The 23,186-nt window shown below is 38.6% G+C and overlaps 1 protein-coding gene across 1 annotated transcript in view; it reads left to right on the top strand.

The window, feature by feature from the left end:
• ZNF407 (zinc finger protein 407) overlaps positions 1-22,833 on the top strand; it is a 347,047-nt gene extending 324,214 nt beyond the window's left edge. Inside the window, exon 9 of the mRNA XM_071804301.1 lies at positions 20,327-22,833. Within this exon, the coding sequence (XP_071660402.1) occupies positions 20,327-21,678 (1,352 nt within the window). The 3' untranslated portion in view covers positions 21,679-22,833. The remainder of the gene's footprint in view (positions 1-20,326) is intronic.
• The last annotated feature ends 353 nt before the right edge of the window (positions 22,834-23,186 follow it).

Here is a 23,186-nt window from a genome sequence, read left to right on the forward strand (position 1 = left end):
CCGGTTAAGACTCATAGTGGAATTTCTTTTATAGCACATTTTTTTCTGCGATAAGATGAGGCATATTGTAAGAATAAGCGATGAAAGATCAGTGCTTCCATGAGAATTAAGTTACTGTCCTACTTCAAAGTGGGTGGCTTGTCCTGAAAAATTAACAGCAAAATTTGTTCGCTACACTACATAGACAAAAAAGATAGCAGAAGGATTTTTGTTTTTTCTCACCTTTTGGGGAAGGCCCGTGCTTTCCTCCAAAGAATTTGCACCTTGGAAGTTACATACAAGGAGAGTGGTGACTGACGTCAAAGTTTTAGTTAATTACACTAGATGATTTTTTAGATTAATAATTAACATCTCTCTTTATAACTAAATATCTGTAATTAATCAGCAAATCATAATGTGGAGACTAATTAACTTCAAACTCAAATCTTAACAGAAAATCCATATTACTATCCAGCATCATTAATTACTCTAGCAATCAAAGTTATCCCTCATGGGCTTTGACATAAAGCTTTGTAGGTTTATAAACCAAGCTATTATCACAAAAAAACATTTTGAAAGCGGCTTCAAATAGCATTATAGATAACTAAAGTATTAGATTGGAAATTTAAACAAGTTTTCGTTTTGCCTGTATTACATTATCAATAATCCACTCACTGAAACTGGGTAAGTAACTAAGAGGGTGCGCTTCCCTTCTCACCATACATGTGAGGTTTTTTTGGCTGTGTTTTGGGTTTTTTTTCCCTTTTGGAGTTACAGCAGTGATTTCTGTCAAAAGATTAATTTGTCAGCGTCTTTTAAAAATGTGCCACGCTTTCCAGTAGCTTTTGCTCTGGTGCTATACATGCTAGTTAGCTGTTTAGGAAATGAATTAACAGCTGTTTATGTCCTGGCATTATTCACAAGAAAGTAGCCAAAAAAAAGCTTGAGCTTTAAAATACAAAGAAAACTTTAGCTGCTGATTAGTCGGTGTTGAATGGAAAAAAAAGGACAAAGTAGGGCTGTTATGCCAAAAAACTCACCCCAAACAAATCTTATTTTAATTAGCATGGGCATCACAAGTAGAAAGATTTGGAATGTGTTCATTTTAATTTTTAATAAACAGGAAAGCCAATAGTGCCATTTTAGCCCACTGAAATCCATTAGCTGTTTTTCATTTAGAAAGTTAGGAGTTAAAATTGTGTCTAAAATCCACATTTCAATTATTTTATCACCTAATCTTCCAAGTATGCACATCCAATGCTGTTCTTTTGTGTGGCAGCTGTAAAAATCGTAAGCAATTTTTACTGTCAAGAAAACTCTGAATAAATAGAGGCTGTTAAGTTAGGCAGATATCTGAGGTTATTTAGTGGCAATCAAGAACTCACAGCACTTCAACTAATGGGTTATGATCAGAAACTGTTCCTAATAGCCAGCTAGACGGATCTGAATATGAAGATTTCTATAATTTTGTTGTCAGCTTGTGATGTACTCTAGTGCTAATTATTTGGAACAATTATGTTTTCCTAATAACAAAAGAAGAAGCAGTGAATTAAGCAGGCTTACCTTCAGATCTTTAGATAACAGTTTAAATGCACTTGCCATTAAGAAATAACATTTCTTTTTCCTGTATGGAACCCTAATTATTGAAGATGCTTGTCTTTTAAAATCTACTTCTACTTCTTTTAAGCATGTTCAATGTGTCAGTTTACACTGATGACTTCAGTAACTAGTATTTTCTCAGTCTTAGGTTTATGCCTGTACCTCCCATAGACTGCTTACTTCATTTGGTTATTCAAAAACCATAATTAGCACAGTAATTAACATGTGGATCCTTCAAAGGAAGGCTGTTAGAATCATGGGACGTCTCTCATCATTCTTACTGATGTATAGATGATAAAAAGACTTAGGTTGAGGTGACAACAGGATTTGTATTACTGCACATTATCTGAGCTGCAGGGAAATTCAGACAGGACCGCGGTCCGTGGAGTCTTTCCTTTTGAAAAAAGTAATTATCCACACTGTTTCTATAATGTAACTAGGTGTTATCCTGCATTTGCAGCTGTCAAATCATTTGTTTTAAAACCATTACTTATACCTTACGAATACTTGGAAGTTTTGGGGTTTGCACATTATCTTTCAACAAATTGCAGAAGTGGGGTGCAGGAAGTGCAGCAATAAAAACAACAATTATAGTAATTTCTGTAAGCATAGCAGATTCCTTCTTGACACTCGATTGCAGAGATGTTTATGGTAATGTTAAGTTGACGCAGTCATAAGATTACGTCCAGAAAGAAAACGCGCAATATCATTTTATGTTTTTTCGCCAGAGAAAATATATTTGTTTGTTTGTTTAATATTTCAGGTAAACTGAATCCCTTGTGTTTTAAAGCCATAGAATAATGAATCAGCTGATGGTATTTGAGTCTCTGTATGGTTCATATAAATGTATTCCAGTATTTCTCTGAGATGTTTACAGCTGATGTCTTCAGCTTCAATATACAATGTTTTAAATTAGCGTATTACGGAAATTCACATTCTTTCATTCAGCCTTTAACTTTCTGTAAGTAGTCGTCCTCTTTTTCACATTTGCTGACATATGCCAGAAAAATTCAGTATTTTACCCTACAGGCAGCCCATGGGACTGGGATAAAATGGCCTCTATACATAGGGTATGACTTTATTTGCTAAAGAGGTTATTTGAAAAAGCCCTTAGGGTACTGCTGCCCTTTTGTCCCTCAAACTAGTAGGGGGAAAAATATAAAAGGAACTACACGGTAATCCCTTGTAGACAGGTGACCTTAAGCCAATTCCATACTGTAAGGTTTGTTTCCATTTAAACTAAAACCAGACAAAGAAAAAAAGCAAATTGCAGGTTTAAATCTGTTGCAGAAACATTGCAATATTTTTTGGTAAATGAGTATCAGATACAGACAAGTTTTACTGCAAATTCATAAAATTTAGTATTGTTCTATACCATTTAATGTTCTATAGATGATGTGTCCTATGTTCTAGCAAAAATAACATTGAAGACTGATGGAAATAAGCAGAGCCTTGTTTATTTCAGGTAACCCGTTCAGGATTTTACTTCCCTCACTAGTGTTTAAATCCTGCAAGTACAGCCACACATAATTAAACAAAAGCACATCGACCTTCTGATACCAATAGCAGTATTAATATATTAAAAATTAGTCAGCATCAGGACCCACTGGAAAAAAACAGCAAGCACACTTGTCCTTTGAAGTTCTTTTTTTTCTGTCCTTCTTGGAGTTGACTGTTGACTGAAGTTAACAGAGCTAAAGTCAAACTAGATCAGAGTTACCACAGGATCGCGGTCCCACTGTAGGTGCACCATTTTGTGATGGTGCGTTTGGTATTTAAACGTGTGTTCATCTGCCATAGTTTTACAACAAAAGCCACCGTATTAGTCTTTATATGATGCAATCAGCTGTTGTTAAATAAGTACCATCCCGATTAGATAATGCTTTTCAATAGGCAGTTTCAAAATACTGTTATGAATTATGAACAGCAGCTCTGAACCCACTTCAGGATAGTCTCTAATAAGTCACAGGTGTGACATCACTGAGCACTGTAATTAATGGGTGTTATGCCACTCCCTTGACTTATGAGTTTTTCAAAAGCTTTTAATTACTTTTGAGTTTAAGCCATTCTGGCAGAACTTTGAAGGCGCTCGGGTGGCTGCCTATTCTGAATGAAGCTGTTCTAGCGACATTTGGAGGGAAAAAAAAAAGAGCCACTCTGGTGGCTGATGGAAAATGTTTCATCCGTTCTTCACGCCTGGTCGTCTAGAGGGAAGTTAAAGGAAACAGCTTCTGTCGACTGCTGCAGGCACTAAGTTACTGTGTTCCTTCTCTGCATCTGGGGAGGAGCTGTAAAAATTGTCGTCAAATCCACATGTTGTATAAAATAAAAGAGAGAAAAACATCTGAAAAGCCAAGAATGGCTTGAAGGGTTATCATGATGTCATCAACCTGACTTTAGGTATAGAAAAGCCGCTGTTTCACACCTGAGTGCAGACTTCATGTCACTGATAAATAGAAAAAAAATGCCATCATTTATCAACAATCAAGTTATAAATGATCACCAGCTAATCAGCATTTAAAACACTGTTCTTTAATTTCAGTGCCAAAATCCAACAGCACAAGAAGAATTTCACCCCTTGTACACATACACAGCAGAATGCACATATCATAATTTTAGGTTAGCTCAGGTGTAAAGATTTGTTCTCTAAACAGCTGAAGCTTCATATCATTGTTTATATACACAAAACACACATATTTCTCCATATGTTGGCACCATATTGGTGTTATCACCACAGCATTCCCTCCTCTTCAGATGATCTTTTGTTATAACATTTATTTTTGTGAGGCAAATAAAACATAGTAAATGTAAACCAATTATTTAACCAAATTACTTTGATCGTGGGAAACTGACAATTAGTGTTACAGCTTCTCAGCAGTGAGATCCACACAATAGAGCAGCCTGGGATATTCTGTACTGCAGGGTATGTCGACGTAGTGCATTTATTTTGTGTAGCAAGCTGTGAAAGACGAGGAGAGGAGTGCAGGAGAAGAATGAAGTCCATCTTGATGAACTGTTACTCTATATCTGTGCTTTGTGTCTTAAGTTGCTTAGTTCTCCTAAGTGATTGTTCATATATTGGGGCAGCTCTTCACAGAAACCTTGATGACTGATGTCAAGACTTAAAGCATATACACGTGGGTAGGAGCTTATCAATGAATGTGTTAGAGACTTGCCAAATTACCATTTGTAGTTTTGATTTCTAGTAAACATTGATGACGAACAGGTTAGTTCAGTTACCTATAATGATTACCCACTTTAATAGTTCTACATTTTGCGGGTGGATTGGGGGGAAGTATTAAAATTATGTGCACTGGTACACCCACATGATTTGGGTTTATTCTCAAAGATTGAATGCATCAGCCCTTCCACAAAATAGCTGTGAGTTAGGAGAGCATTCTGGGGATTGTCATGCAAATGAGGCCACCAAACATACCACTTTGCTTCAAAATTGCTCTGCAGTGACAAGTAGCTTTTAAAACTGGAGCAGGGTTTTCCAAGCTAAGTGGGCAACCCGATATATCCTCTGAGATCCACTTTCTCAAATAAGTGCCTATATACGAAGTCCTAATTCCACATCTGAGTGCTCAGATTGGCACTTACTACATACCTGTACATCTCATTCTAATGCAGATTGAGGTGGTCCTTTATGCTTGAATATTGTGTTTCTCCTACATTCATACAGTGGAAAAAAAGAAAAACAAAAAAGCCCCAAAAAAACAGAATATGCATGTAGCACTGAGAAGCTGAGTTTGTTCTGGTATTCAGCACCTCTTAAAGCAAAGGTTTTGTGATACATCACTTCAACCAGTACAGATTTTAATTAATGCTACAGCAACTTCTCAGCAGCACTCAAGAACTTAGCCAATAGGTCATGAGGGAAAGACAAGTCCTCACCTGCCTCATGGCTCACAGAAAATACCTGTAATCAGAAGCTATTTTGGTCTCATTTCAGGACCAGTTTCAGAATTGATAAGAAAGCGTGACAGACATTTCTCTTTCTTTGTAACAAAATGAGTCTGTCTCAAATACTTCTGTTGACTGTGCTCATGAAAAAGGGTGTGGGAAGAACGAGAGAGTTAAATGCAGTGACTATCCCAGGCAAGTCAGGACTTAGGTGGCTTTTAACCAGCATCTTAATGCTAGTTGGAACCCAGGATGGATCTCAGAGCGCTGGTATTAAATTATGAAGAATAAGCGGAATCCAGATTTTTTGTTAGTCCAAAATTGTATTAGTCACACTGTGAATCAGTGGGAATTTTGTCAATGCCCTGCACATGGCCCCAGTTTTACTCATAAGCTTTGACCGATATTTTTCCCTGTGCTGTGCACCGGAGGTAACAAACCTGTAGGTAGAAACTACAGGGCTGTCATAGGAATGGAAGTCCTCGATCTGCTGGCCAGGTAAGGATTTATAAAAGCTGATGGAGGCAGTGGGTACTGAATTGCTGAAATGTTAGAACAGCCGGGCCTCTCAAATTCCCCACGCCCCAGTGTCAGCTGCGTTGTCAGTGTGGTGTTGCATGTTGCCTCACAGAAATGCCTGGCAGTCTTTTAAATACAGGTTTGAGTATCTACTCCAAGACATTCGCATTTGAAAATGTGGTTTGTAAGGACTTCATAGCTAGTTAGATCTGTTCACTTGTGCGTCTCTGTCCTCAGAAGCAGGAGCTTTCCTGGGATGACTAGTTGAATTTATGGGGAGGGTTGCTTTCTAAAGCTGGTGTTTACTACACATTTAGATGATACCTGAACTCTATGAACCAAATTTCCCTCAGACCATCCCAGTATATAATTCTTTAAATGCTGGTGTGGATTGGTTAAAAAAAAAAAAAAAAAGAGAAACAAAATTATTTTGAGAAAGAGCTATTGCAATTGCCCTTTTTTTTTTTTTTGTTGTGTGTTAGCTACATTATCTCCCAACCTCTTTTAGAGCTATCATTTTAGTAAAACTTGGTGTTACATTTCCTTTTATTACAAGTGCTATTTATACACAAATTGGAGCAGATCATGATGTAGCAAAGAACTTTTTATACTGCATGGCTTGTGCAGCAAAATAGTGCATTAACATCAATACATGCCTTAGTGAGGAATGTTTTGCTGTTTTAAATCTCATCCTTATGAGAATAATTTAGTATCTATATACAAAGATTTTACTTAAAACTTTTGAGCTAAACTGTTCTAATCTAACTGAGAATGAGAACTTATTCATGATAATTAGACAAGGGGGGATTAATGGAAGACCCACACTATATAAACTGTTTAGATGCAATTCCATATCAGCTAGAACATGGCTGCGTTTATTTTTGCTGGCTCGCTATAAGACAATCCCAGAAATAACTGGCAATCCCTTGCCCTGCTGCACTGAAACCCCTTGTCTCCAAACATGATGCAAAGTGAAGGTGATTGAAGTTTCATAAAAATGAAGCATGTGGTGTGGCAGACCCATCTGTGACAGCTTTATAAAACAAAAGTGCCCAATTTTATCATCATTGCCTTTTGTTCTGCACAATGCGACTCATGCGCTGGTTTTATGAAGCCAGTAGAGTCTGTAAACCTCGATTTATCTGACTGCTTCCCCTCTCCTGTGCTGGCTGTTCTCAGTCACACTGCCAGCTTCCCTGCCCCCACACCTTCCCCTCCTTCCCCGACCCTTCTCCCCAAACAAATCCGAATTAGAACCTCCTAGCAATTTTCCAAGGTTCTGGGTTCAAAGACTAAACTAATTTGGTTTTGAATTGCAGATCAAACGTAAACTGCAAAGAAACATTTAATCAGTTAGGAGAAGCAAGGCGGTATGGCTTGTTTAAGTCCCAGAATCCATAAACCTGTAATGATTTTATTATATTGGTGTCAGTTTTCATTATTTTCATGAATGGGTATTCCCTGCTTAATGCACAATATTTGCATCTGATGAACCAACGAGTTTAAACATGGTTTGTTTTAATGCTTTGTGAATTTGCATTCAAATTCATCAGGAGTAATTCTATTTGAAATCACACAGGGCTAAACACAGTGGTTGCAGATCCATTCGAATTGAGATGCCAGAGTCAACCCATTAATCTACAAATCTACAATATAATTTTTGTATGGTTGGTGGGCTTTTGTTCTACTGTGGTTTTTTTTCGTGATGATGAGGCAGAGGGGATACCAAGTGCGTGTGTGGGAAGGGAAGTGTAGGGGAAGGTTGTGATAAATTGACCAAGGGAGGCTGTATCTTTGTTATGGAAACTGGCCTGTGAAGGGAACATCTGAAAGGCCAGAGACCATGGTCTGAGCGTGTCTGTCACTGCCACTTGAGGCAGTTGCACGAGGAGAAGGGAAGCCTCTGAGATAAGCAGGTTTCCTAATGTTTAGGACGATAGGGGTTGTCATCAGCACCTTCCCTTCAGTCTGCAGAGTATCAAAGTTCACCCAAAGCTCGGAGCAGTGCTAGAGCCTGCGTTAGTATTTTAAGTCCTTGCTAAAAACACCACTAGCTTTTCTGCGATCTCTTGTTCAAAAAATGAATTCATAAATGCAGAAATTTCACCCCCAACAGGAACAGGGTCATTTTGGAAGAGGTGGAAGGGGCTATATTGTAGCAAACAGCACTTCATTTCTTGATGGCTGCAGAAGAAATCTGTACTTCTTTCAGTGCTTAGAGAATGGTTTTAATTTCTGTGTTCTTAATTAGACTGAATTGTCTGAAATTAAGATGTTTGCTTAAGCTGATAGTTACCAGATTTGAAAGAGTATGTATAATTGTCTGAGAGTGTAAAAACATGGGTGTATTGGAGGGGACTACTTTGTGATAAGAAAGATGTATCAACGACTTTTTTCCACACTACATATATTTCCTAAATGTAATAGTGAAGTTTTTGATAAAACTTGTTTTAAAAACTACAAAGCATATAGTTATCCATAATGTACTTTAGCCTGTTAAAAGGGATGTCTTTATTCATTTCTTTGAATAGGTGACAATTCAAAATGAAATTCAGCAGATGCTTTTGAACGTGTTTCATACAGTCATTTTGCGTAGTTAGGATCAGTTATTTCAGTCTGAGAGAGACTTTTTTGGCTGAGGGCAAAAGTGATTTTTAGCTAACTCTGTGACTGCGTTCCTCTGAGGACAAGCAGTGTTGATTTGACCCTTATAAATCAGAAATTAAAGAGTCTAAGTCCCTGTTTTAAATATGTCATAGACTGGGGCTAACTAAGGGTCCAATTTAGAAAAGCATTTAAGCCTATGCTTAGCATTAGCTCTATGCTTAATTCCCAAAAGCCTGACTACAGGCCCCTTCCTATGCACTTGCAAGAATCATGGTGATCAGGAAGTCTACCATCTGACATCTGTGAAATGAGCTGGTAGACTTGAGTCTTTTTCATAATGAACCAGTTTCCATCTCATAAAATTCTGTAATTGCAGATGGTATCAGTGGACACCTATGACAACCTCAGCCGAGATTGCAGCCCGGCATTCCTCATTATAGGATACATGGACACTGAACTCCTCTCTGCTCATGAGCATGGGGTTGATTCATTGACAGGGCATTATCAGGGAAATTGCAATGATGTGACTAGTGCTTCACCGTGGGTAAATGGAGTACCTCAACTCTTGGAGTTGACAATAGGCTCTTCTAAGAAACGATAATGCTGTGATTAAGACATGAAGCGGGGACTCAGTACACCTGGGAATTCTACTGTGACCCTGGCAACACACTCTTTTGTTGTTTTTCACTTCTCTGCCTCAAAAGTTAGAATAATGATGGTGTTATTTAGTGATAAATCTGTTAATAATTGTGAGCAAATCAAGAGATACAGTTGTAGAGGCACTTGTTTAGATAAATGCCATTAGATTTTAAATGTGTTCTCTTCAGTTTGCTTTTGCAAGTGCTTGTGCCTGGTGCTGGTAGAAAGCAGGCCAATCTTCCTACCTAGTTCTGCATTGAGGAAATTAGCTTTAGGCACACAGACCTTGAAATCTTGTATAAAATTCACTCTGTTGTGAAAGAGACCCTAAAAAATAACACGTGGAAGAAAAAAAATACATTAATTTTGGACTTCTTTCAGTTTGTTCTTTTAGATACTGATACAATTTTTGTTCTGTGTATATTTTAATATGTGTATTTTCCTTTTTATAAAGAAAATAATATCATTCAAGTAGCTTTAGAGTCTTTTGATTTCAGTAGAAGCATGTGAATGGTGAACCTCAGCAGGTTTTGGAGCACCAGAGCATTTACTGAAAGGCCTAGCTATGAGATCTCCAAGTAACCCGTACCTGGGCTCATAGCAGCTTTTTCAGTCTGTGATGGGCATGGGCTGCTCAGAAGCTCTTGAATCTGCACATCTTCGAAATGACAGACCACAATGAGTCCTCCTGCACGGTTTGTCTGTTATGTGACTGAACTTAGGAAACTGTTAGTTCACTAAAATACGGTAGCTAGAAAATAGTGAGAGGTATTAAAAAAAGAGAGAAAAAGTAGCTGAAATAAGAACCCTTTAACGTAAGTGTCAGCAGGAGCTGTTAGTTTCTCAGTGTTTTTGAAAATCAGGTCTTCCAGGTATCTAGCTCCAGGCTGCTGTTTTATTTTGTTTTTGATGGGGGTGTTATCTGGTCTCTGTCTTGTCACATATCACAAGCTTTACCACTTTCACAAAAAAGATCATACCTTCCTCTGAAATTTCGTCTACTGCACCAAAAAACATGAATTTCCAGCAATAGTAATAATACTTGGGGTCCACTTATGTTACCACTCATGATGCTGTAGCACGTCCTGCGTAACAGCAGAATAAGTGGTGCATTCACTGCACTGTGCATCGTGCTACAGACAAGTGTACTAGGAACCACGGAGTTTTTAAAGCACTTGGCATCATTTAATTAACATGCTTTTAAGCATTATTTGGCTTCAGTTGTAGACAGATACATATAACAAATCTTTGAATAAGTGCTATCAGAGGTATTAGCTAAGTGGCATTTAAAATATATTAGAAAAATGTGATCACTGATAAGTTTTAAAATATTCCGTCTTTTTCTAGTCTAAATTGGGTCGTGGGAAGGAAAAAATAAGAATAGCTAATGAAATGACCTGACACAATGGCAGGGTTTGTTTACTGGTCCATATTTGAATGGGTTGCGTGCTTCAAATGATTGACAGTCATTGCAAATTCTTTGGCTTTTTAAGACTTAAGGCACCATGGTCTTGGGTGAACTTTAGCTCAGAATGGAGTTGTTTACAAAAGTTAACTAAGTAGTTGCTGCAGAATCGTGTGGATGTGTCACTGAACTGTTCTGGAATACTATGGATTTGCAGTACAAATTGTGATGACCTGGGTCAAATCATATTCTGAATACTCTGCAGTCAATTTATTCCAACTGGGATCTTTGTCACCCTGGCACCTGGAAGCGGATGAGGTAGCTGCACTGGTTTTCCGTTGCTCACCATGTCCAAACGTCTTCCCGCAGTAGGGCAGGAATGTCCTAGTGTTTCAGCAAAATCAGATTATGCTGATCCAAAAGGGACAAAAATTTTCCTCCCTTTTCAGCATTTGCAGAATATGTAGCCAGAATATGTGCACTTAATTCTTCAATATTTCCATGCAAGTCACCCTTCCAATAGTTCTTGTTTCACTGTTCTGAATATTCCGTAGTCAAGGTCTCTCCCCTAGAGAGGTCAAGACATAATTCAATTGTATCTGTACCAGAAAAATGTGCAGCAGACATGTCTTTGAACATGCAATTAAAAATTGCTCTGGCCCATTTTCTTTTCCTGTTTTACGTTTTCAGAAACTCAAATGTAATTTGATGAACACTGTAATTCTTTAAATTTCTTCAGCATTACAGTTTTCAAGGGACTTGTGTGTCAATGAATGTCAGTTTTGCATATTTGCTATCTCTACAAGTGCTAGCATGCAGTCACACAAGTCGAATCTTGCATTGTTACTTTGTGTATTTACTTATTTTACATCCTGTTTTTCTTTGTAGCAATGTTAACACTTCTTCCTCATTTAGTATTAACTCCATATGCCATCTAAAAGCTGTTGATTTCTACCTCTAGCTAACCGACAATTTGGGTAGTTTTGTTGACAGCGTGGTATGAAAATTATTCAGGTCTTGGAAGTGCAACTTTGCAGTGGAAGCAAGTTGAGTAAGGGGCTTCTGAGCATGGAGGCAGAGTTGTGGTGCAGCCGTTCACTTTGACCATCCTGTGCAGCCCTGGCACTCACACCAGCCCAGCAATTCCTGCCTTGATAGTGCTCAGTGATGGCTCAGAAAGCAACACCTTCGGTGTCTTCTGTCGTGTTTTATCTACGTACAGCCTAGTGCCTTCCAACGCTGGAAGTGGAAGACAGCTCATTTAAGTACTACCCTGTCAGTAGCACTGAAAATATGTTTCTCTCAGGAGAAGGGTCAGTTCTGTGAACAGCTCTTCCTTTGAAGATGTGCTGGAAACATGCTGCTTCCATCCTTCACCAGAGGTGAATCACGAAAAGAAGACTTTGTCACACAAACTCGACCCTTGGAAGTGGTATAAAGGAGTTACCTGTCTCTCCAGCCTCTACTTCCCATCCCACCTCCCAGAACCAGCGTGTATTCCACTTCATGCTTCCTAAGTCATCCTAGAGTCACTGCTAAACCTGTGACGCTCTGAGTTGAAAAATCAGCATCTTTTCCAGCTATCACAATTTTAGGCATTATAAGCCTTGATGCCATCAGAGCCTTGGGAGGAGTGAGGGGCTGGCAGAGGGGAAATCCTCAGCATTGCACCTAGACCACCCATCACCAGCCCTACTCCCTGCTTCTCAGTAGTTGGATCCCTTACATGAGACCAACTTTTGAGGTGGGCAATCTGATGTCAGAAGCTCAAGAACCACATTCATAATTAATTTACCTCTGTCTCATGCCATGTACCAGTTTGCGAACAGCTATGCTGGTGGTTGATCCTATGTTGTGGTTACACGTGTAAGGCTGAAGTGTCTAATCAGTTGTTTTCTTCGAAACACAGGGCGGCATGACCTGCAACTTTCACACTAAATGATCCTAGTGCTCCTTTCCAGCTGTACATCTATTGCAAAAATATATAAATATTATTAGCCACTGGCATTATGTTTGATGCTATAAAAGCAAATAAATAGATCTTTCTTCACTGAAAACCTGTGCAACTCAAAGCCATAAAATCCCATTCCCTTGTTTTCTTGTGAAACTGGCTGTAACGCTCTCTTTTTCTCACTGTACCAGCCTCTGCCTTTTGACCAGATGTATGTCACTCCTCCGGATTTCTTTCTGATATTCTCAAGCAGGCGAGGGACAGAAAGGAAAATACCAGCTGTATGTCAGTGTCCAGATAAAAAACTACAAAACTAAGCTATGAAGCCCAACCTTTTTAGCAAAATTACCTGATCTCATATTGGCCCAGCATAGCTCCTTATTCCTGACAGTTTATTACTTCTAATCATATGAATCAGGGCTCATTCCAGTATGATTTGGATGAAGTCTGCAAAGAGAATACACTCATCTCCTCGGATGCTTTGGATATCGGTACAGAACATTTTTTCTGATAAGACGTTGCATTAATTGCTTTACTTATTAGATGAGTATTAGCTCTTGATATAAGCCATCCCATAGACTCCTGACACCTTGCATGCTGAGAAGTCTTGTCCTTGAAGTTGCTGTAGTGCACAATGATCAGAACTTACCGCTGATGTTTTGTTAGCATTTACTAGTGATGTCTTGGCAGAGGGGTGACCTCTAGTATCGTCTCTAAACATTTTCAATTTACAGACTCAAGAATTTCTGCTGTCTTCGCCTCTCATTCTTTTGAAGAGGTCAGCCCTTTATGAATTTGCCACAAGAAAGAAGTTCAAAATGCCCTGTATACTTAAACAGCTTAATAGGAATATACCCACAATGAACACACAACATACAATTCATTTTAATATTTATAGAAGAAATTCACATTGTTTTAAGTGTACACAAGCAGCTGCTGTCATTTGGCTATGAGCAGATGTTAGACCTCCGAAAGCTTTGCTGATAATTAAAATACTAACAGTTAGTGTTTTACCCCAGCTGCAGGTTCTGTTTACTGTAAATTTGATTTTAATAGTGCCTCTGTGCAGTTATTGAATAGAGGTTTGTTTTCTACTATACATACAAAGGTGTCTACAATGAAGACAAATGGTTATTTCCTGTAATTTACTCCGGAAAGATATGAATATACACTGTAACATAGCTGGATTTATAAATGAAATACAGATATGACTATGACATTGAAATGGTAGTTTCTGTTATCTTAACTAAAAAAAGGAACCAGGTAAACTTGCTATTTCTAGTTCTTCCCAAGCATTCCCCCTAAAAACTGCTGTGCTTTTCAAATGGGTTGAGACGTGCCCTCCAGCAAAGAACAGGTGCTCCTTTTTACTGAATGGGTGCATAAATCAGAATAAATAAATACAGGAAATCACGATACTTGTATTTGATAGGTATGCAGAAGAATATAATTTCTGCTTGATCATTTAATAACATGATGTTTTATTTTAGGTATCCCTTACAAGTGTCTGTTCTCTTTAGTGTGTATATGTACATCAAATGTTAGGGGAGGCAGGCCGCTTTCAGAATTGTTAATCCCAAGGGCCTGATTATGCAAACACGATGCATAATGCAAGCTACCATGTTTAGTCCTTTTGAGACTATTGAAGCTAACTATGGCAGTAAGCAGTGCTCCTGATAATAAATGTTTATAAGACCGGGATCTAAATGTATACGTTATTGAAAAACAAAAATTCTTGCTGAGATAATAATGACAAAAATGGGTTTTTGCTTTTTTTTGACAAAACAGTTACTATCTGGGACTAGACCTATTTTAGAAATCCAGATTATTTTCCTTATGAGCAGAGCTTGTGGTTTGGGTTGTTGGTTTTTTTTTTTTTCCCCCTGATTTTCTCATATTAGCCTCCATATTATTTTTTGTATTACCTTATATGTTCTGTCTGCCTGGGAAACAGAAATCTCTGGTTTGACCAAGCACGACTGGTACCTCTTGAAACTGGGATTCTGATTTAGCAGTGCTAAAAATGCACTTTCCAGTTGCACTGCGGGAGGTAAACCAGAAAAAGTCCGTCCGTGCAGCATCAATGTCAGTTGTTCCCAAACCGAGGGCCAGAGCAGCCTTTGAAGCTGGACTGCCAAGAAATGTCCAGGCCGGCTACCCTCACCTCCAGCTGCTAAATTGCGCCAGAAGAGCTGGCTAAAATACCCCAAATACACTCCTAATGCTGCTTGTCCATAGAGGTAATTGCCGTATAAGCCACAGTGAGGTTTTTGCTCACGTGTAGGAGCTGAGAAGACAAGCCTGTGTGGTGGCGAGCGGGTAAAAAGGAAAAGTAGTCTATGACAAAACTGGTTACTGTGCAGGTTATGCAGTTGTAAGATCTGCACCTTAACACTGGTGCGTGTTTGCCGTGATCAGTGGGAGTTTCAGTATATATGTTTTTTATTTGCATAGCTTCTATAACACTCAACTCTATAGGGTTCATTTTTGACCTTGAGCGCAGGAAAAGAGAAACTGAAATTTTTCACAGAGAAGGCCTTTTCCCAAAGGTTAATTGGACACTGGAGAGAAACCAGACCAAACCAAACAAACTGCCTGAACACCCTAACTCAGCTCAGCTATTTATTTTGGTGGTTGTTTTTTCCTTTGTTTCTTTTTCTTGCTGTTGTCATAGTCTTCTAAGGTGTGGGAGGTAAAAATAACAAGCAGGAAATTTCAATCTGTTTTTCGAAAACGAATTACGAAAATATTTCCTTTTACATTTTAAGGAAGCTAAAAGGACATCTGCTGCTTTGTTTAAGGTACCTGAAACGTTAAAACTTCATCCTTTATTCAAGCAATTCTTAGAAGACCTTGAAGTTCTAAACATGATTGAGTGGTTAAGGACAAAGCTAGAAGCTAAGGATGTTTTCAGTTTCAGCATTGAAACATGATGTTACTGGATTTTTAAGTATAAAATGAACCGTGAACATTATTTGGGAATGTTTTTGTTGTTTAAATTATCTTTTACAGTACTAATATACTGAAAGTAAAAACCCTTGCTGCATCGCTATCTCTTGAGATTTACATACCTTGTGTCAATGGTGGATTTTTTGGCGTCTCTTAGGGAGAGACTGGTTAAGTCCCTTATAACTATACTTGTTTGTACTACTTTATAAATATTTGCTCCCTTTGTGGACATAATAGTTCTGACAGAGCCATTTTGGCTTGCTAATTTATTTGAGTTCTTGGTGTGACCCATCCTATTTTCTTTCCTTCAGCAAAAGACATGAATGAGCCTTCACAAGCTCTTAACGGGCTGATTTAGAAAATGCTGGCCCGTGTATTGCTTGTGCATAAAATCCTTACAAATGAGAAAGAAGAGTTTTTACTATGGTAAGGCAATGGAGATCTGAAAAATATGGCTTTTTGTTATGGTTTCCAAAATCAAGGAAATCCGAAAGTTAAGACATTATGCCACAGTTCTTACACTGCACTTAATTAATTAGAAATCAGCACAAAAATAAGGAAAAAGAAAAAACAAACAACAACAACAAAAAGAACAGGAACTGTGAGCCTGATGAAGGCCTAAATTATTCTTTACGAATCTGAATGGTCAGCTTACCAGACCATTCAAAATATTGTACCGCTCTGTAGAAAATAACTTCTAAAATACGAAAAATCAGTTGCTCATTCAAGTGATGCCCAATATGAGTTGAATTTTCTGTATCTTTTAAATTCCTTGAAGGTTGCATTTAATTCGAGGAAAATATGTTTCTTTGCATTTGCATTCTTTAATATTCATTGCATTTTACTAGATACCAAATGTTTGTACGTGTCAATAAATAACACAGCTAATCAGCAAAGTCTGAAAAATTAAGTGTTGCTGAATAGGGCGCTATAAATCAGGCCTCTTAGAACTTTTGCGGAAAAGGAAGAATGGCTGGTTGAAGCTTGCTGCGTAAATGCAGATCATTTCCGCCGTCGTAATAGCTTCTTTCATTGATGACTTACTGCTTTGTCCTAAAGGTGCTCCTGGTGAAGGATGTCCTCAGCCCGGCCTGCCCTGCACAGCTGCTTGCTCCAACTTTTGAGGAAGGGTTAGAATTCTAAAGAGGCTGCTGGCTGAGAGCAAAGTGCTGCTTTACATATAATATTAGCCCAGACTTTCCTGACGCATTATGCATTTCTTTCTGAGACAAGTCTCCTTAATGCCATCTTTATCTGCTACACGATGCATGAAATCTACTTTCTGTTTTAGAACTGCGGCTGACCCCTGACCCCACGAGTGGTGCCACAATGTGACCTTTCTATTGTCATCAGCTTTCATTCTCCTGAAAATTCTATGAATTTTTATTACAAGTTTTTTTAAACCGGGCTGAGGCTTCAACAAATTACTTGACACAGATGAGATGAAGTTGTTGAAGTAGTGTTAGATAAGTTTTACAGCCAGCATGTGTGCTGCTGAACAGTACAAAGCCAGTGTCCTACAATGTCATACACCAGTAACTGCTGAGCCTACTATTGGATAAATACATCATTTTATGGAACATTGATTGTTCTATAAACCCAATGGAGTATTATGCTCTATGATCAAACCATTTAGATTGTGTGTAGAGCACAGAAAATGCCATATTCAGGATGGTACTAAAAGTGCCATTTGTGTATTTTATGGATGTCATTACGGGGGAAACTTCTCTCTGTAGGCCCTGTTTACTGCAAAATTTTTTAGTCTGTAATGACATTTTTCATTCACAACGTATGCCTTCAAGAGAGGGGGCCCTTGTTTTATTTGTTTCATTCGAGTTTACTGCACAAATCCTGTACATTTTAATTAAATGTAAGCTTAACAAAAGAATAAGGTATTTATTCCGTGGGGAACAAATGATGACAGTAACAAAAGAATAAAACAGACACACAAAAGAAAGTCAGGTATTGAGTAAAAGAGAGGGGAAAAAGGTACTAAGCCTTATTTGTAGTTTCCCAGAAACACATTAAACATCAAAGCATTTCTTTTAGCCCTATTTCGGGAGTTTGTGGTCTCTGAGAATTAAAATAACCTGCGAATATGGATTTAATGTCTAAAAAATCCTGACATTTTCAAATAAAAAACTAACAGTCGCTCAGGACTCCAACTGATAAATAATGGCTCTGCTGAAATGACAGACTTCTTGGAAAGAAACCAATTCTGTGATCATTGCACCCCTAGATATGAAACACCTCTTTACAAATTGCCTGAATACGAGCTCTCGTACCATTATATTTTGTCATTTTAATGCCTATTTGTGGATCTTTTTAATTTGCAGTGACACACAATCAGCAACAAGTCCACTTTTCCTCATATTAATGTGGCCTTGTATTGCAGCTTATGTTTGCCATGTCAGCCAACACTTACCCCTTCTCTTTACCCGTTTTTAAGAGGGGGCAGGAGGCAGGCTGGATTTAGTAGGACAACATGATTTGTTACTACATACAGTCCAATAATGTGACATGTTCCTTAAATACTTAAAAATTCCTACAAATGTTGCGTTGGATAGCAGTGCTCCATTATAGAAATGCACTGTTCCAAAGTTGAAATAGCAGCTAAGCCTCAAAATATGTTGTTTTCTAAATATCCTCCCTACTTGGCTTTTCACTGTTAAAACAAAAGAAAAGCAGTAAAATCTGCAATTCATATTTACCATGAAAAAAATCACTAAAATTGAAATTGATGTTCCCAGTAAATTCTTGGTCGTAGTCCAGTTAAAATTTAAAGTTACAGTAGATTCACATTAGTTTAAATGACACTTGAACTTCTATACAGCTCAACATTAATTCATTATAGTTGAAATGGAAGAATCTTCAGTGGGTGAATCTTTTACAATCTGATTGAGGCTGTTACATTTTATAGGAGCCATTTTTCAAAGCAGTACTGACAGCACTCGAAGTTATTAAATTGCTGAATCAAAAGATGGACCTGCAATCGCATTTATGAACTGTGATGGAATAGCTGGGGTTGCGCTGAGCTGAGGTTAAGATGTTGGTGTAGTTAAGCTTCATCACACCCCTTAGTGACAGCAGTATTTACCCATGTAGTTTACTTTAATGGTCAGGAAGTGGCTTAACTCACCTCTGGATTCAAATAGATTAAGTAAGCAGTCAGAATGGCATAATTATCAGTACTGCGAGGGATTCGCCGGTAGCTCTTCACCCAGGAGACTTCCCATTCAATTGCACAGCAAAGCCTGGACTTGCAGAGATTCACGGGTACCGCGTTCCCTTCAGGAGCTGAAAACAGGATGAATTTCCTTTTGCTTTCCCTTCCCCAGACTGGAGCGTCTCCTCACTGCAGCGATGCTGTGTCCCGTACATAAATTACCATGATCTTAGTGGAAAGATGTCACGATTTTGCTGTGCGTCTATGAAAATTATGATCGTAGAGTTATTTTGATTTTGAAATCCGGTGGAAAGCGCATGATTTGTAGAGTTATTTTGATTTTGTGCCACGTCACTGCCAGGCTCCTCTTTTATCATGTCAACAAAGCGAGATTCCTGAGAGAATTAATTACTTCTACTCTCTTATAAAATGTGGAGGAGCTAAGATAATTGTCATTTTATGTTGATTTCCTCTTCCTATTTTTCTGCTCTTTGGGGGGTCTTGTGAATGTCAGTCCCTACAGAGAGCACAGGAAAAGTGGGGATAAGAACCAGTTGTACCACAGTAAGCTTCCTTCTCGCTTAAGCCTGACAAAATGCGCTTCAACTGCATGTGCCAGGTTTATCACACAGCATCACTTGGAAAGACTCTGATGGTTTAAATAACCTGCCATGCAAACTAAGGTGGAGAAAGTTGTGTAACATCAGTTTAGGCTTGTGAAGGTGATTTGCAGCCTTTCAGCTTAACAAAATGACTTCTTGTGCTTCGCTGTACAGTTCTCCACCAGAAGCTTTGTAACAGGAAAAAAAAAAAAGATAGATAGATAGATAGATAGATAGATAGATAGATAGATAGATAGACAGACAGATGACAGAAAGAGCCCAGTATTTTAAGTATTGTTATCTTGGAATATTAGCTCGATATGCACCTTAGCATATCAAGTTGCTAGGAGCTGCAAGATGCCAAGTACTCAATCTCAGAGTGACACATCTCCTAAGTGTGAACTTACCTTTAAGCAAATGAATATCCTGCTTAAGGTAAGAGAACTCCTGAGTGTTTTTTCCAGGTAACTAGACTGGTGGCTGAGTCAGTCAGGTGTGCTGGAGAAGATGCTGGGTGGGAAATGAAGGGGGAGACAATGGTATCAAAATGACAGCACGGCAATTACCTCGCCAACAAAAGCTGGGTATTAAGAAGATCAGCCACAGGTTTTCACACCCAGATATGTTTAATGTAACATACGATCCTAAAATTCATTACTGAAGTACTGAAATATCACCGATAGGATCTTCAATAAAAGATGTGTTAATGGCTTTTAACTGTATACTGTATTTATCTGGGGGTTTTTTATACAACGTATTTTAAAAAACACATTTAAATTGTTAATAGGCTGCAGAATTCTTAAACTCAGCAATTATTTCAACCTGTAAATATGTTATTTGGAAAACATGCAAATTGTTTTTGTTCGCTTGCTCATTTTATCTGTTTTCTGCCAGTGGAATCTAAAAATTGTCAAAGAATTTTTTTCCATTTAAGCTACAATTTGTCAAAGTAATGAAAAGGTATTTGCCATGACACCACGTTAACAGCATCTTTTATCTTGTAGGCATTGTGTCCAAGTCCTATGAGTGCCGACTGAAGGGGCAAGGAGCAACCTTCGTGGAAACGACGAGTCCGTTTACTGCAGCAGCACTGGGAGAGGTTTCTCCAGTTAAAGAGAAGGTCTTTCGGGGCAGTAGAAGACAGCCACAGTCACCTGAAGAAATTCAGCAAGTTATTATTATTCAAGGATACGATGGCGACTTTGCAATCGATGCCTCTGTGGAAGAAACAGCAGCGGCTACCCTTCAGACCCTGGCGATGGCTGGTCAGATGGCCAGGGTGGTCCACATTACGGAGGATGGGCAAGTCATAGCTACAAATCAGAACGGCTCCCACCTGAGTAGTATGGTCCCAGGGCAGATACTCACTGAGCAGTTAGCAGATGGTGCCACGCAGGTAGTGGTGGTTGAAGGAACGGGAGCTGATATGGAGGAGGCCGTTCGAATAGACGCTGTTCCTGACTCCAGTAGCACTGTACTGCAGCAGATAATGCGACAAGAAGTCTTAGATGCTTCTGAAGCTACAGTCCATCCTCCAGACTCCTCCTCGGCATTAGATGCCCTGCTTTGCGCTGTAACAGAGCTGGGTGAAGTGGAAAACAAATCCGCACTCCTAGACAGATGCAGGTCTAGTCACAAAGATTTCTTGCAAATGCCAAACCCAGAGATGCCCAGCATTCCCAGTGATGCAGAGGGACAAGAAATACAAATGTTCCATGAAGTTCAAGAGACTCAGGAAGATACCAAAACTATGGAAGTAGTGACGCGGGTCGTGCACCCATCGGCTATAATTGCATCTCAGGAGACAGCTCAGGCTACATTCAAGAAAATGGTCCAAGGAGTATTACAGTTTGCTGTGTGTGATACGGCTGCAGCCGACCAGCTGATGAAAGAAGGTGTCACTCAGGTCATTGTAAATGAGGAAGGAACTGTGCATATGGTGGCTAGAGAAGGCTCTCAGATAATCATGCAGGAAGCTGGTAGCCACACGCTCAGCGTCCAGAGCGAACACATGGATTTAGTGGAGTCGGATGGGGAAATATCACAGATTATCGTTGCAGAAGAAATAGCTCAAGCCATGGTACAGGGTTCTGAAGGCGACTTCTCTGAAGGTGCAACCCACTACATCGTTACAGAATTGCCACCAGACATGCAGGATGAACCTGGTGTCTACTCGCACGCAGTGATAGAGACAGCCGAGTCTCCAGAGATTTTGCAGGCTGGTACTGCTATGAAAGCAGACTCTGTATCCCCTGATAGAGCAGAAGAGCAGTTAACAAGCATGGTCATTTATACAGAGGGTGGCTCACAAGTAATTAAGGGCCAGAGAGATGAAAATGAAGTACAAGAAGCATGAAGAGCTTCATCTCCTAAGCTCGATGCAGGGCAAAGCTGGAAGTTACCAGATCCGTGGAGGTGCTGGATTCCTGGGACATTTTCTGTAAAACCTTCTCAATACGATGTCCTCCTGGCCAGGTAGAAAATACCCTGCAGGAGGCAAAGGTCAGCTGTGAGGAAGAGCTCACTGAAAAGGATAGTACAATCTTGTTATAATAGCTCTAAGAATTGTTATATGGGAATATTATAAAACAAGCATATCAGGCCACAAAAGATGATAAAAAGCCCCCCAAAAGTGTGGGTATTGTTCTGTTCACTGCTGGTTTGTTCATTTTCTGGTTTTTTTTAAATGTGATTTTATCTCAGATTAATACCTTGCCTTGTGTCATTTTTGTCTAACAATCACAGGAGTAAAATAATTCCACTTATGTGTACCTTTTGTGAACAGATAAAAAAGCATAAAACACAAAACCCACAGTAACAAGGTGAACAGGTAAGCTTACATACCGTAAACAGTGTCCTTCTTTATTTTAAAGAAGAACAGGTGACATTTTGCCTTCTAGAACCTTACATTAAAGTATCACTGGCTAAAAGTATGTTAACAAAATAAGTATCTTTTGCATCTAAAATAAAATTTTTCATAGTAGCCTACTCTTTCATGGTATCACACAGGACTTTCTCTAAAGAAGAGCTCAAAAAAGTGACACGTTAGAAAATTCTTGATTATACATATTCAGGAAGAAGAACTTGATGCCTGTAACTTCCACTTAAGTTTAGATGAGAGTCCTACATAAGGAATTTACATTTTTTGAAAAAAACATATTGTCACTGTCAGTGTTTTGCTTTTCTTATAAATAGTGCTTCATATAAATACCATTTTGCAGTTCATTTTGTGAGCAACTTCTGAAATGTTATGGGGGTTTTTAAAGAAAATTCTGACATTGACATTAACAAGTAGAAAAAAAAAGGTGACCTTGTATTTCTTGCTTAGTCCAGAATGTCAGTTATTTACTTGTGGATATACTGCAATTGTTCAATGCAAGTTCATGTTGAGAAGATTTGTTTCATAATACAACTGCTTTTGTTTCTTTAAAAAAAAAATGTAAAATATAAACTGGCAAGGTTGGGGATTATTTTTTTTGTCTTTCAAATAAAATGTTAGCATTAAAATGAAGCATCATGATTTTTAATATTAAGCAATAAACAGAACTGGCATTCAGCAGGAGCAAACGCATGCTATCTGTTATGTCTGCATTTTCTCTTTTCTTTTCTCTCGCTCACTAGATAGATAAAGATAAAAGAATCTAATTTCTGAAGTGTGCCTCATGCATGCTTAATATAATTGTGTAAGTGTTTAGGGTATAAGCCATGCTGACTCTAGAGATAACTGGGTTTCCTATCATGTTTAATATCTTAAAATTATCAACTGTAAGAAAGTTGGGGCGAGGTAAAACAATAGTTCCTTCCTGAAGCAACTGTTTAAAAATGTATTTCCTGATAGAGCTGCTTAGAAAAGGTGCTTCATTC

Source organism: Patagioenas fasciata, chromosome 2 (genome assembly GCF_037038585.1).
Source record: "Patagioenas fasciata isolate bPatFas1 chromosome 2, bPatFas1.hap1, whole genome shotgun sequence".
Lineage (NCBI taxonomy): Eukaryota > Metazoa > Chordata > Aves > Columbiformes > Columbidae > Patagioenas > Patagioenas fasciata.